This window comes from Podarcis pityusensis, assembly GCF_964106645.2.
Source record: "Podarcis pityusensis genome assembly, chromosome: 4".
NCBI classification, from domain to species: Eukaryota; Metazoa; Chordata; class Lepidosauria; order Squamata; family Lacertidae; genus Podarcis; species Podarcis pityusensis.
The window spans coordinates 16,030,214-16,044,824 of record NC_138027.1 but is presented as its reverse complement, the minus strand read 5'-3'; the positions used below and the strand labels follow the sequence as shown (position 1 = coordinate 16,044,824).

At 44.5% G+C, this 14,611-nt stretch overlaps 1 protein-coding gene across 11 annotated transcripts in view; it reads right to left on the bottom strand.

Moving 5' to 3' along the window:
* FAT3 (FAT atypical cadherin 3) overlaps positions 1-14,611 on the bottom strand; it is a 719,557-nt gene that overhangs the window by 376,775 nt on the left and 328,171 nt on the right. For 8 of the 11 annotated variants that reach the window (XR_013985096.1, XM_081001695.1, XM_081001693.1 and 5 more), the window contains exons 6-7: positions 12,227-12,437; positions 11,715-11,783 (exon numbers count right to left, since the gene is read on the bottom strand). Coding sequence is in view for 10 of the 11 variants with exons in the window: in XM_081001695.1 (XP_080857821.1) it covers positions 11,715-11,783; positions 12,227-12,437 (280 nt within the window). In the remaining variant the exon portion in view is untranslated. The remainder of the gene's footprint in view (positions 1-11,714; positions 11,784-12,226; positions 12,438-14,611) is intronic. The other 3 variants (XM_081001699.1, XM_081001701.1, XM_081001694.1) reach the window with 1 other exon arrangement.

The window sequence follows — 14,611 nt, the reverse complement described above, 5'->3', positions numbered from 1 at the left end:
AGATCTCAGGGCGGTTCACAACATAGAATTACAACATAAAAAACACAAAAAGCATAATAACAAGAAGAACCAAAACGAAACAATAATCCCCTCTCTCACAACACATTTAAAGGGCATTGGACGTCAATCAGCCAAAGGCCTGATTGAAGAGGAAGGTTTTTACCTGGCGCCTAAAGATGTATAATGAAGGCACCAGGCAAACCTCCCTAGGGAGAGCGTTCCACAAACAGGGAGCCACCGCAGAGAAGGCCCATCCTCGTGTTGCCACCTTTTGGTAGCTTTTGGCTGTACAACCGTTTATAAATTGGCAAACAGATGCATAAATATTTGTGGGAACGGGAACCGTTTCAAAAACTCAAGCACACCTGGAGCTCGCTAACAGAGGAAGCAGTGATGGCCACCAACCTAGTTGGCTTTAAAAAGAGGATTACACAAATTCATAGCTATCACAGGCTAGGAGAAAGAATGGCTATGGCAGGGTCTCTGCTTTCTTTCTTCCCTAGGTTACTTTTTTTAAGGGGAGTGGGGCTTATACTACAAGCAGAGGCAGCAGACGCTACAGCAACCCTGTTGCTTGAACTTCTGATCTGCATCCTCCAGTATCTTGGAACCAGTGACGGAAAGGGGTGTTGAGCAAAAGGAAATTTTTTAATGGGGGGGGAGCCTTTTGAGAATTTTCAGCTCAGCTTTAATGTACCCCCCCCCCCACTCTCTCTCACCCATCACAATGGCAAGTCTTTCGCTAGTCATAAATACCGGGCTGTAGGGTTCAAATCGTAAGCCTCCCGAGAAGGCACTTAATCCACAATCGGCAGCAAATTATTTATTATTATTAAAAAATCTTTCCTATTTAAATTAATAAGAATCTGGATTTCTTTCACGTTTTAACACAAGACGCCTGCTGACTCAAGTTACGCGTTGAACCTCAGCTAAATTAAACTGGGAAACGGGGGGGGGGGACCATATTTCTGTGACTCCTCCCCTCCTCACATTACTTTTTATTAAAAGTACAGATTTGACGTGAATGGGGGAAAGCCCCCACCCCACATGGTACGAGAGAGAGCCATCAATAACCCGGGACGAACAAAAACGGGTCATTATGTTCAGAAACGCAACTAATCAAAAGGAACCGCAGTTAATTTCTTGTCCCCTGAACCTCCCAATGAAACAAATCCATTGCAACTGTATGTTTCCTGGAGATGGTAGGATTGGGGGGGGGGGATGTGAGAGAGAGCTGGCCAAAGCTCCCCCCACCCCCACCCCCGTTTTAACTGAAAAAGCAAAACAGATTAATGAATCATACTGGCCTCATCCTTCAAATGGCCGTGCTGCGTCAAATCGCATGCTGAGCACTGGGAAACGAGGGTGGTCACGCCACTTCGGAGGTAGCTCAGTGGCTTTCAGAATGAGCACGCACAGCGGGGGAAATTTTAACCCATTGATTAATATCACCCCCCTCCAGCAATTCTATTGAACATTTGTGCACTGGCGGGGGGGACACACCCAACTTTATCGCTTTTTAAACCTTCCTGGGTGAGGGAGGGCAGAGAATGAAAGGGTTTCTCTTTTATTTCGACATTGCAATTTACGCTGATTGTTCGCCGGAATTGATAACACTGAGGGGGTAACTGCATGTTTAACCCAATGATACCCCCCCCACTCCAATAAAATAAGGCTGTACTCATTTCTGATGTGCCGATCACCTGAGTTGCAACAAACCAGGGAATCAAAATAATGCCTTAAATTATGAGTTAAGCTCCTGACAGCCTCAGGACTCAACTCAACCCCTAGGGGTTTCCCATCAGGTGTTATTATCCCCCCCCCAAAAAATAATAATAATAATGCAGTGCAGTTGCTTTTTCCTGCACCGGTGGATACAATAGCTTTTTAACTCTCTGACCCCTATTGTGAAGGCCCGTGACGCTTTTGTAAGACACGCACTCTTATTGTAAAATGCACCTCAGGCACGAAAAGGGTTTTAAAATCCACTTTTAACAGAGCCTATCTCACTGTTCCTCCTTCAGCCGTCTCTGCTCTGTGCAGATTCAGGTCAATGGAAATGAGCAGGAATCCATTTCAGTTTCACCTGGGATGAAGGGGGTTCAAAAGACCTTATTGCCTTTATCTCGCCCTGGGATGGCAGAACCAGTGTTATTGGCCTGGCAGGACTGCCATCAAATTTAGTGGACAAACACATACTTTAAATAACTAAATACTATACCAACTGCACATACACACAACTAGTAATAATTTCAGTTTATCTTAAGGTTCAGTTGGATTCCATCTAGCAGGCATCAAATCTGGACCCACAGTGATCAAAAGGGGCCCAGTCAAACTGGGAGAGCCGCCATTTTAACAAGCGGCAGGAATGTAGACTTGTGGGCATGTGTTTTAATTTGGTTTTTGGCTTACTGTTGGTTTTAATTATTTTTGAATGTTTTAAATACTTGTTTTAAACTGGTTTGTTTTTTAAAAAAACAAAACAAAACTGAGAATTGTATTGTTTTATTCTTTCTGTATACCACTTGGAAGTTTACAAGCAAGTAGTATATAAATAAAAAAAATAAACTCTACCGAAACCAAGAACAAAAGAGAAAGTGGGCTCCGCTATTTTCATTAGCTTGAGATCCAGCAGCAGAAACCTGTTAAAAATCCCCAAGAAGATGAACAACTGGAAAAAAACTCCTTTTGCACAGCAGGAGCTGCCTTAGGACTTATAATCTAGGCCACAGGAAAGAGACTTTGAAGCTGCACAACAGACAATTTACTGTCCAACATGTTTTTTTATGGGTTGTTTTTTTAGTACTGGAACTTTTCCTCAGAGGTGACTCTTATGCAGTTGCTTTAAAGATAAATCAAAACTGTCTTCCACACTAGTTATTTTCAGATTGCTCCTTTCGTTTCCGGCTTCCGCACAAAGCAGAATAAGATAGTATTCTGAGGTAACAGAAATTTTGGTCTGTCACCGCAACAGATGGCAGAGACCATTTCTGAACAGGTGCTTTACCAAACACAGGGAGATTTATTGATATGGGGGGAGGTGCGTTCAAAAACCTGCAGACTAAACTATCCACCCTACACCTCAGAGGTCTTCCACCTCATTTTGCTGCATGTATGGCTCAGACCAGAGTTACTTCAAATTGAGATACACTTGGATCTGAGTCTAGGTCTGAGGGAGGGGGACCATTTTCATCCTTGGGGCCACATTCTGTCCTGGGCAACCTTTTGAGGTCCACATACTAGCACTGGTCAGGGCCAGAAGCAAAAAGTACGCAGAGCAATGAATACATGCAACAACTATTACATGGAGGAGTTCAGTTTCTGGCCCCCATGCAAATTGGAGGAGCATGGCCTGCCCCATTACGCCCCGTTCTGCCCTCTTCTTCTGGGTCCAAAGGGTTCTGTGTGTCGGTGATTGCGTATCAATTTGACAAAATGGCCGCCATCTGTGTCATTTTTTTTGCACACAGGGCCAGATTTAGGTTTGATGAGGCCCTAAGCTACTGAAGGTAATGGGGCCCTTTAGATGTCCAGCTGTCCTTTGTCAACAACAAATTGCCGCTGTTTTGTGTGTGTTGAATATATGCTATATGGTAATTTATGGACCTAATAGGTATCTAAAGCCATTTGCACATGTTGCCATGCAACCAGTCCATGCAGAATGTAGGCACTCTATATATAGAAAAGAGCAAACCAGTGATATTTTAGGGAGCAGGCTAGCAGGCGGGGCCCACTACTTACATCACAGAAGCCTACACAACACAAAACACTGTTGCTGTATGTAGGTTTTATTTTATTTGTTTTTTATGTTATATTTTGGAAATGTACATCCAGGTTTTTTCCCTTTAATTTTTTGGGGGGCCCCCAAGGAAGTGGGTGACGCTGTGGGTTAAACCACAGAGCTGAGGACTTGCCGATCATAAGGTTGGCGGTTCGAATCCCCGCAACGGGGTGAGCTCCCATTGTTGGGTCCCTGCTCCTGCCAACCTAGCAGTTTGAAAACACGTCAAAGTGCAAGTAGATAAATAGGTACTGCTCCGGCGGGAAGGTAAACGGCATTTCCGTGCGCTGCTCTGGTTCACCAGAAGCGGCTTAGTCATGCTGGCCACATGACCCGGAAGCTGTACACCAGCTCTCTCAGCCAATAAAGCGAGATGAGCGCCGCAACCCCAGAGTCGGCCACGACTGGACCTAACGGTCAGGGGTCCCCTTACCTTTTAAGGAAGTGGGGCCCTAAGCTATAGCTTGTTTAGCTTATACGTAAATCCATAGCCGTCAACGTTTCCCTTTTTTTAAGGGAAATTCCCTTATTCCGAATAGGATCCCTCACAAGAAAAGGGAAAAGTTGACAGCTATGTAAATCTGGCATTGACTGTACAGAAGGCTAGCTTCTATGCATGCACCTCTCTCTCCTCCATCTCTCCCCTCTATCCCACACTGAAAGAGTTAAAAAACAACATGATGTCCCATCTGGTAAAATACTGAAGGAGGGGGTGAAGCTGGGCTGGGGAGTGCTGTGGCCTGGGGGTAGTCTTGAGGGACACAGTCCCATGTACCTCTGAGTCTGAGGTACCCCACATCCAGTCTAGTCCTTATTAAATACACAAAGAAGAGGTTCTACCACTAAGCTTTTCATCCTGCCTGATGCATGGTACCCACTTCAGCTGTTCCCATGGGTCCTCCTCAGCCCACTGCAAGATATGGCACCGTGAACCTGGTGCTAACTTGATTTCATGCCCAAACCCCATCAATTCCCCACGTCCTTCTATGCGTGTCTCAATGACTTATCTCGGCTGTTATGTACACACTTAGCAGCAGTTAACTGCAAGCGACAACGTAATTGTTCCTGACATTTAATTAAAGTTCTGCAGACACCAAGGTATTAAAACATTTCTATTGGATTATATGCTTTTAATTATTTGTTTGAAGCCAACCTTCAAAAATAAAAAATAAAAATGCAAAGGAAAAGGACCTCTATTAATCGGTTATTGTGGAAGGGATCTTTTTGAAGACAAGATCTGCAGATTTCATGAAGAAATTTCTGATGAAAAAAGGGTAGCCTTGGGACTGCCAGAGCTTTTTATTTATTTATTTAAATGAATGTTTTATGCTGATAACCGTGAAAAGGGGGGAGGGGGAATTCCGATTTTTCATTTAAGTTGCTTTGCAACCATCTTAATGAGCAATCAGAAAATCACAACGTTATCAGAGCACACTTCTTAAGACAACTTTGCCTATAAAACCTAGGAAGAATTCAAAGGGGGACGATAACGACAGCTGATGCCTTTAAAATGCCCCTTCTTTTGCTCACAAAATATAGATTAGTTTCAACTAAATCCAATATTTGTTTAAACTCTAGAGTTAGTATGTTGAGCTTCCTCCCCTCCCCTGCTAAAATTCCTACATTTTGCATAACCAATTACTCGACACATCAAATATATTTTGGGTCAAGTCCAATGATTAATTATGTTCTTGTTGCTTGGTTTCCTTTTGCTCGTTTCAACATATTGTATGTACAGTCAACAATATCTGTTTGCATGTTTTAACATAGGCCTTAATATAATTATCTTGCAAAATTTCAAACTGTGTTATTTAAAATAGGATGCCTAAAATGCAGGTGCATGGAAACATCTTTCTTTAAGACTTATTCCTTACATCCCTGCTTATGGGTTAGTTTCCTCTGCTAATGAAGGAAACAGCAGCTAGAAATATTGCCCACTCCAGATCCCAGTGTACACCAAGACAGTGCTGTGGTACCTGCTATGAGCAATATTCAGCTTTTGGCATGTGCCAGCCACAAATATTATTATTATTACTACCTCCAGCTGGTTCCTCCCACCACTCCTTTGCAAGAACCAGTCCATGACAGCAATTTCTGGGAGGTGTGGATTAGGCTGGTATAAAATTAGGTTGCATAAAAATATGGAGTAAATGAAATCTTTTTGCATCATTATTTGTAGGGGATTACTTGTTCTGCAGTGGTCCCCAAACTGTGGCCTGTGGACTACTGAGTTTCGTTAAGGCGGACTGTGGTGCGCCCATAAAGAACACGTACAACCTGAATTCAGTGGAAATTGAATTGTAATAATACAAAATGCCATATAAGAAATAAAAGAAGAGTTTTAAATGCCATTAAGAATGATACAGCATCCAGCACAGAACATTGTAACTGCTACAATGGGCAGAAAAATCATCAAGTGGTCTGCCAGAACCCTCAGCAATTTTCAAGTGGTCCGTGGGAAAAGAAATTGGGAACCACTGCTCCACTGGAATGTTACATGCAGCAGAAGCAATGATGGCCTCATTGAAGAGTTTTTGCTGGGAGCTTAATTTCATTTCAGGATGCAGATCTGCAATAAAGATTAGCCACCCTGTCAAAAAGAAAGAAAAAAAGTTCCTGTGGCATCCTGCTTCCCGAAATTGGGATGGCAGGTCCAGAATGAAACTGCAAATAAGGCCTGCCAATCGACTTCCTTTATCTGTTTGTTTAATCAATTGCTTTTGTAGTTCGGCATTAATGCTAGGCAATTGGAATTTAAATTAGTGTAAGGTAAAATAAATTAACGTTTGCGCTTGTGTGTGTGTGTGAACTCATTGATTCCAACTTCTTCTCCTTTTGCCTTTTGAGATTTTATTTGCTTCATCTCCTTTGCCTGCAAGCAACTCTGCCTAGACCTCAAAAATAATCCCTCTTCAGATCAGAATACAGTGGTGCCCCGCAAGACGAATGCCTCGCAAGACGAAAAACTCGCTAGACGAAAAGGTTTTGCGTTTTTTGAGTCGTTCCGCAAGACGAATTTCCCTATGGGCTTGCTTCGCAAGACGAAACGTCTTGCGAGTTCTTGCGAGTTTGTTTCCTTTTTCTTAAAGCCGCTAAGCCGTTAATAGCCGCTAAGCCGCTAATAGCCGTGCTTCGCAAGACGAAAAAACTGCAAGACAAAGAGACTCGCGGAATGGATTAATTTCGTCTTGCGAGGCACCACTGTACTAGAACAATAAGAACTATAAAACTCACAAGAGCTTCTCTTCAGGATGAAGCAGAAGCTCTGAAAGCAGTGAATGAAGAATTATTGCTGGTTAGGGAAAGGAAAAAAGAGCTTTGTCAGAAGCCCACAGATAGAAGCCACAGAGAATACCCTTCCTCAAATACATTGCTTTATTGAGGCTGAGCTCTGCCCTATATTCCACTCACCCTGAATACTTTTTTAACTACGAGAATTACTAAAATTAATTCTGGAACTAGAACCATGCATGTTCTGCCACAGTGGTCAGTTCCTCTGCATCTCCTTCCTCGTGATAATGTGCTTTAATAAAATAGAGCAGAAAACCAACCATGGTAGAATCCAACTCTTTTCCTGTGGTGCGCCCATGCTATCCTGCATCTAGGTAAAACACCACAGAAAAGTAATTTTTATATACACCAGCTTGTACAATAGTCTGCCTTCCACAGGAATTTCGCAATGCAGTGCTTTAGTAAAACACTGCAAGAAAAGAACCTCGGTGCAATTACAGATACAATCTCCTCAAAGTAAAAAAAATATTTTTTGGAGTGTGTTATCAAAGTACATTGGTGTACTTGCAGGCCTATGCAGTGCAGTGTGTGTGTGTGTGTGTGTGTGTAGCCAGGTACACTTGCTCTAGGCCTTGGAGGGCTAAGCTGGCCAGGATGCCGCACTGGGGGCCTCCTGGACTTACCCTGTAATGGCAAGAATGTCCTGTTGCCTCCCAGATGACCCGGGATTACTGCCTTGGGCCTCAGACGAGTTCTGCAGGGGCCTGTGCACTGGCAATGCTGATGGGGGTGATGTGAATGAACAATGGAGGATTCTAACAAAAGCAGGTAATTGAAGCATCCAAAATTCAGGGAATTTGGATGCAGCTATGCTGAGTTTTTTGGGACACAGGTGGCACTGTGGGTTAAACCACAGAGCCTAGGGCTTGCCGATCAGAAGGTCGGCAGTTCGAATCCCCGCGACGGCGTCAGCTCCCGTTGTTGGGTCCCTGCTCCTGCCAACCTAGCAGTTTGAAAGCATGTCAAAGAGCAAGTAGATAAATAGGTACCACTCTGGCGGGAAGGTAAACGGTGTTTCCGTGCACTGCTCTGGTTCGCCAGAAGCTGCTTAGTCATGCTGGCCACATAACCCGGAAACTGTACGCCAGCTCCCTCGGCCAATAAAGTGAGATGAGCACCGCAACCCCAGAGTCGGTCACGACTGGACCTAGTGGTCAGGGGTCCCTTTACTTAACCTTTATGCTGAGTTTTGGAGGCACTCTGGAGGAGAAAGGCTTTGGAAGTCCCTGCAGCTTGAAGGATTGCAAGGATAAACCCGAAAGGACATCCCCACAGTTAAGACTAAGCTTTGGAGGTGCTCAGAAGCAGAGAGAGACGCCAAACCCAGCATGAGGTCAGAGGAGAGTCCTTGCCCATCTTTAACTGTACGCTTACTACAAATGCACACACAAGGACAAGAGGAATGCTCTCCACTTGTGGACTCTACCACTGTTGTTTCAGTTATTATAGAAACTTGACCACAGTAGTTTTTGCATTCTTTCCATAAACAACATATGATTCTGAAATTCAGTTCACAAAGATGAAAAGCAGCGCATGTTAGTAAATCTAGCAGAGGGAAACTGGCAGGCCTGGGATTTGGAAACTGGCTTCTAGTTGCATTTTGCAGACTGCTGATCCAGCTATGCTGCAGCTCAGACTGACAGGCCAGTATTTCAAATACCTGAATGCTATTTTTGCCTTTATTGTTTTGTGCCTGCTTTCTAACACTCTTCAGTGGCATACGGGAGAGAATCCTAGCATCCATTGCTGTTAGTGGAAAATGTAATCACCTAGTTTAAGTCACAGGTGGGCCAATCATGTGCCCAAGCTGCTCCACCGTGGCCTCTTTCAGTCAATCTGCTTTTAGCCCAAATGGTGAGCCATTTGTCTTGAGGTGCTCATCAGGGAGATGCCACACATTTTACTGCACCGCTACAAACCTACATTTCAGAGGCCCTGTAGTTGCATGCCTTCTGCAGACTGAGACAGCACCTTGCTGGCCCATTTGATGTCATCAGGCCAACTGAGAATCTGTGCATTTTGCTCTTCCTGCCACCCAACCCTTCCTCCTTTTCTACTGTGCCTATTAGATTACAAACCATCCTGTCAGGAACCCATCTATCCCCTCCTTTGTGCAGCACTCTGTAGAATTTAAAAGTGCTAAATAAATAATAAAAGGGTGATTCGTTATTCCAGGAGTGCTGAGCTGCTGTTGATGGATTTACATGACTGCTGCTTTCCTCTCTGTTAATCCTGCCAGGGCTTTTACGTTTGTCCTTTAGGAGAAACGGGCACAGGTGACATCAGGTGTTTGGGTGGTCAGCAAAAGTAATCACAATCCAGGAATAGATAGCCCAGACCAGGCATCCCCAAACTTGGCCCTCCAGCTGTTTTGGAACTACAATTCTCATCATCCCTGACCACTGGTCCTGTTAGCTAGGGATGATGGGAGTTGTAGTCCCCAGCTAGAGGGCTGAGTTTGGGGATGCCTGGCCCACCCCATCTAGTCCACAGGTGGAGAACATTTTTCCTACAGTAGGTTTTTTTTCTATTCCATATCACACATCCCTCTCCATCCTCCAGCCAGACTTGCAAGAGACATTTTCAAAGATGCATCCCTCAAAAGGCAAAAATGTTCAGGGCACAAAGCAGAGGTATTGAAGGATGTGGCCGGAGGCAGCAACTCCGACTTTCTTTCCCTAACTCAGCTGATGTTGCACCCGCTAGTTATAAATAGGAGAATCACCTGGCCGTGTCTCTGATTCAGCATGCGTCCATGAGGAGGCAATTTAGCAATATCAGCTGCAATCTCAAACGCTCTGGAGTGCTTGTTGAGTCCCGCTACAGTCAGCAGGATTTAGAAATATGCAAACCCTTCATATGCAAACAGCATCCTTCATTTGTAACACACCTGCCAATCTAGCACAGAATCAGACTCCTGGCTTCCCCCTTTCTCTATCTGTCCTCTTCTCTTTACCCCCACTTTTTTAAAAAAAAAACAGTGGTTAGACTCAAGTTTTTTAATACAGCCTTATGAACAGCTACTTGCCTGGCCACCTGAGGCAAGGAACAATGGCCTCCAGGTGACCAAACCAAGCTACTTTTACAAAAGGTCAGGTTCTGTCCTCCTCCCCACTTCCTCTCTTTGTGACTGTCCAAATCTGTAATATAAATTACTAAGAAAGGCACAGGTGGACAAATTGTGTTGTTGTTGTTTTGGCATTTATGTGTTAAGCTGCCTTTCAACCCAATGTCTCCAGGGTGGTTGGTTAATGAGGTATACGAGAGCAGCTACATATCATATAAAACATGCTAAAAGTAATTTAAAGCACACTATAGACACTGGCAGCAAAAAACAGGAGAGGAAGATGATTTGGGCCACCCAAAAGCCCTCCAAAAGAGGACCACATCTATCTAGAATCAATTAAGGATGGAGCAAGGAAAGCTTTCTAGGAAGGCAACTGCACTGTTTGGGAACCATCAAGAAGGAAGCCCTGTTCGCAGAAGAAGCAAGTTGTCCAAAGGAAATCTCAACACATATACAGTGGTACCTCGGGTTAAGTACTTAATTTGTTCTGGAGGTCCGTACTTAACCTGAAACTGTTCTTAACCTGAAGCACCACTTTAGCTAATGGGGCCTCCCGCTGCCGCCGCGCCGTCGGAGCACAATTTCTGTTCTCATCCTGAAGCAAAGTTCTTAACCTGAAGCACTATTTCTGGGTTAGCGGAGTCTGTAACCTAAAGCGTATGTAACCCGAGGTACCACTGTATAGGGAGCAGGCAGTCCTAAAGATGTCAGCGGGCCCAGACCATTTAGGGGATTAAAGGTAAAAAAAGAAAAAAGAAATTGGCACTTCAAGTTGTTGCGATATTAGTAAAATATTTCCCACAATGCTTATTCCAGGCCACATCCCAGGAGCTATTTTTGAACAAGCTGAAGTTCCTGGGCACTTTTCAAAGGCAGTGTGATGTAGGGCTCATGCTCAAAATTTCTAGGCACAAGTCTAGGCTTTCCTGGTCTGTATCAGGGTGTTGCCATTGTTTGTTTTTGCTCTGGAGCATTCCCTGTGAAAACTCGCTCTTTACCGATGAATCGGAACAAAGGGCAATCTGCAGAAAACCCAAATTGCTGTTTGTTCCGATTCAGCGTTAAAGAGCAGGTCTTCCTGGGGAAAGCAGTGGGGAGCAAAATAATAATAAAAAGCGCTCAGACACAGAACGGGAAGGTGTGACTCTGTGCCTAGAAAGCGAGGGGCAAATGTTAAGTGTGGATAAGTCCAAAGTCTAATCTGTCAAGTGGGCTTGTACAAACATTTACAGGTAGAAACATGTGCAGGCTGGTAACTTCTATGGAGTTATTTGCAAGGTCATTCCAAATTATTTAAAAGCTTGGGGTGATTGCGGGCGACAAAACTCTTAAACTCTTCATGATCGTCAAGATATGCTGTAGTTAGAATGACTATAGGAATGGCTGACAAATGGCTTGAACAATTTCCATTTGTCGTCTCTGAGGTAGCTAGTAAAGATTTAACTGCAGTTGGCTTCAGACTGCTCTCTTTTAAGGGTTTTTTCTTTTAAACACAACACCATCCCCCCCAAAAAGGTAAATAAATAAGGCAGTTTAGAAAGTGTACTGTAGCAAATGTGTTTGCACTGAAGGTACCTTCTGTTGAACAGTTCTGCCCACAAGCTGTCTGTAGGATATAGAACATCTCTCGAGCATGCTTGCCACCTTGAAGCACAGCAGTCGGAAGCAGAAAAAAAAGAAAGAACCGAGATAACAGAATGCAAGAGGGAAAAATAAAAGCGTGAAGAGAAAAGAGAGAGAGAGAAATGAGGGACAGCCGATCTAAGTTACCATCAAAATACATTTAGAAATGGGATTAGCAAACTATGGCCAGAGAATTTAAATGACAGACAACATTAGGATTGCAAGTCAATCACATATTATGGAAGAGAAAAAGGAAAAATCCAGCCATAAAAGCTTAGCTAAGGCATCATAACCAAAGCATGACAAAGTAGTATATTAAGTTAGCCATTGTCAAGTACAGCACCACAAATGCAGTCTTAATTCCGGGGAGCTAATCCCTTGTTAGTTTCCCCCTTATCAAAATCCACACCGCACTTATTTCCTCCTGCTTGGAAGATGCCCACTGGCACCATGCCCACGCTTACCGACAATGTCAAACCACAGCGGGATGTTGGCAGGTTGCACCGAGACCACGCCAACGATCTCCGTCACTCGGTCGCTTTCCATGACGGTGAAGTTGTAGAAGGGCTCGTCGAATGTCAGCGGGATGGGGGAAGGCAACGGTTTCTTAATCCACTCAATGTGGAGGCGAGCGGTTGAAGATTTCTGCGGCCGCCCATTGTCAACGGCTTTTATCTGTTGCACATGGAGAGAGGGAAAGAAGGCAGGTAACAATCTGGCAGACTCCTTTCTGAATAGAATTTATGTGTATTTCTCTCTCTCTCTGAAACAGTCCACAACTTTCAGTTTTCCGGATGCGAGTCATAGCTGAAAGATTATTTGCCTGTGCCCAGTGCCAAATTCAATCATAAGATTTGTGTTTTGGTGGTTGGTAAAAATGTGCATGTATATATATATATATACATATACATGTATGTATACACACACACACACACACACACACACACACACACAGTTGGAAGGGACCACAAGGGTCATCTAGTCCAACCCCCTGCAATGCAGGAATCTTTTGCCCAACATGGGGCATGAACTCACAACCCGAGATTAAGAGTCTTGTGCGCTACCGACTGAGCTACCCTTTGGTTAAAGCAGGGATAGAGAACCTGTTTTCAGCCCAAGGGCCACATTCACTTCTGTGCAGCCTTTAAGGGGCCATATGCGAGTGGTGGGTGGGGCCAAAGGCAAATGAGGGCAGAACAACAACAGGAAAGAGATGTATGCAGATATACTGCCCCAAATACTGTCACTTTACTCCCATGATCTTCTGGGTCAAAGGGGGTGCTAACAGATTTTTCTCTGGACCCACATAACGCAGAAATGAGCGCCAAACATGCACTATACCTCATGATTGCATTCTGAGTGGGGGTTACGTTCTGGGGTTACTTGTTATATGCAAAAACATGCACAGTTAAACCACCCTCTTGGAACTGCCCCAGCATGACCATCCTTTCTACAGCTGTGCACCGAGTCATCCTTGCCCCCCAAGCGAGGCTCTGGGGTGCTCTTGCAAGATCTGGTGGTGCCATCCAAGTTCCTGCGAGGTCTTGAGAGAGCATCCAACCTCGGTGTGCAAGGCAGAGACCTTAAAAGCTGAAGGCAGCCCTGTTCAGGGAAGCTTTTAATGTTTAATGTTTTTAATGTTTGATGTCGTATTGTGTTTTCATTAGTTGAAAGGCACCCAGACTGCCTGGGGTAACCCAGTCAGATGGGTGGCATATAAATATATTATTATTATTTCCATGCTGATAAAACCCTGTGCAAAAATAACTTTTAAGCTCCTTCCTTCCATGCGTTTAACTTGTGTGATTTCAACCAAACAGCCTTCAACCATGAAAGGTTGAAATTAAATGTGAGTAAGATGCGATCCTACTGTATTCCATTCATTTTCCAGAAGTGGCTTTTGCATGATGTGAAAGCTCAGATACACTGTGATGCTGAAATGTCAGGGGAATGCTGTGTGAATGCAGCCTAAGCTTCTATCCCATGCCAAAGAGGAAACATTGCGTATGGATCTGTAGCTGGGCTAATTGTTTAAGTGTGGTGCCAGAAGTACCATAACTCAGCTCCTGTCTTGGAAGGTGGATACAAGAATCCATCCTGCTTATTTTCATTCTAATGAAGATCCATCCCATACTCTCGGTGGTGGAAATTCCAGGTAAAGTGCTCCTCTTGGGTGAAGATGCCACAGGACAAATTCACAGGTTTAGAACCAGGGCAGGACTGGAGAACCTGGAACCTCCCAGGTATTGCTGGACTACAACTCACATCAGCCCTTGCCTAAATGGAGATGCCCATAGACCAGGCATGGTCAAACTTGGCCCTCCAGCTGTTTTGGGACTACAACTCCCATCATCCCTAGCTAACAGGACCAGTGGTCAGGGATGATGGGAATTGTAGTCCCAAAACAGCTGGAGGACAAAGCTTGGCCATGCCTGCCATAGGCAGAGGAAGCTGGAGACTGTGGTGTGGTGTAGTGGTTAAGAGCGGTAGACTTGTAATCTGGTGAACCAGGTTCACTTCCCTGCTCCTCCACATGCAGCTGCTGGGTGACCTTGGGCCAGTCACACTTCTCTGAAGTCTCTCAGCCCCACTCACCTCACAGAGTGTTTGTTGTGGGGGAGGAAGGGAAAGGAGAATGTTAGCCGCTTTGAGACTCCTTCGGGTAGTGATAAAGCGAGATATCAAATCCAAACTCCTCCTCCTCCTGTAGTCCAACATTATCTGGAGAGACAGAGGTGCCCCCCCCCCCAATGTGGTACATGGACAAATGCATATCTGCAGGGAGCTACATCAATTATACCTAGACCACAAGAGGGAAAAAGCTTTGGTCTGGCATGGGAAAACGCAGC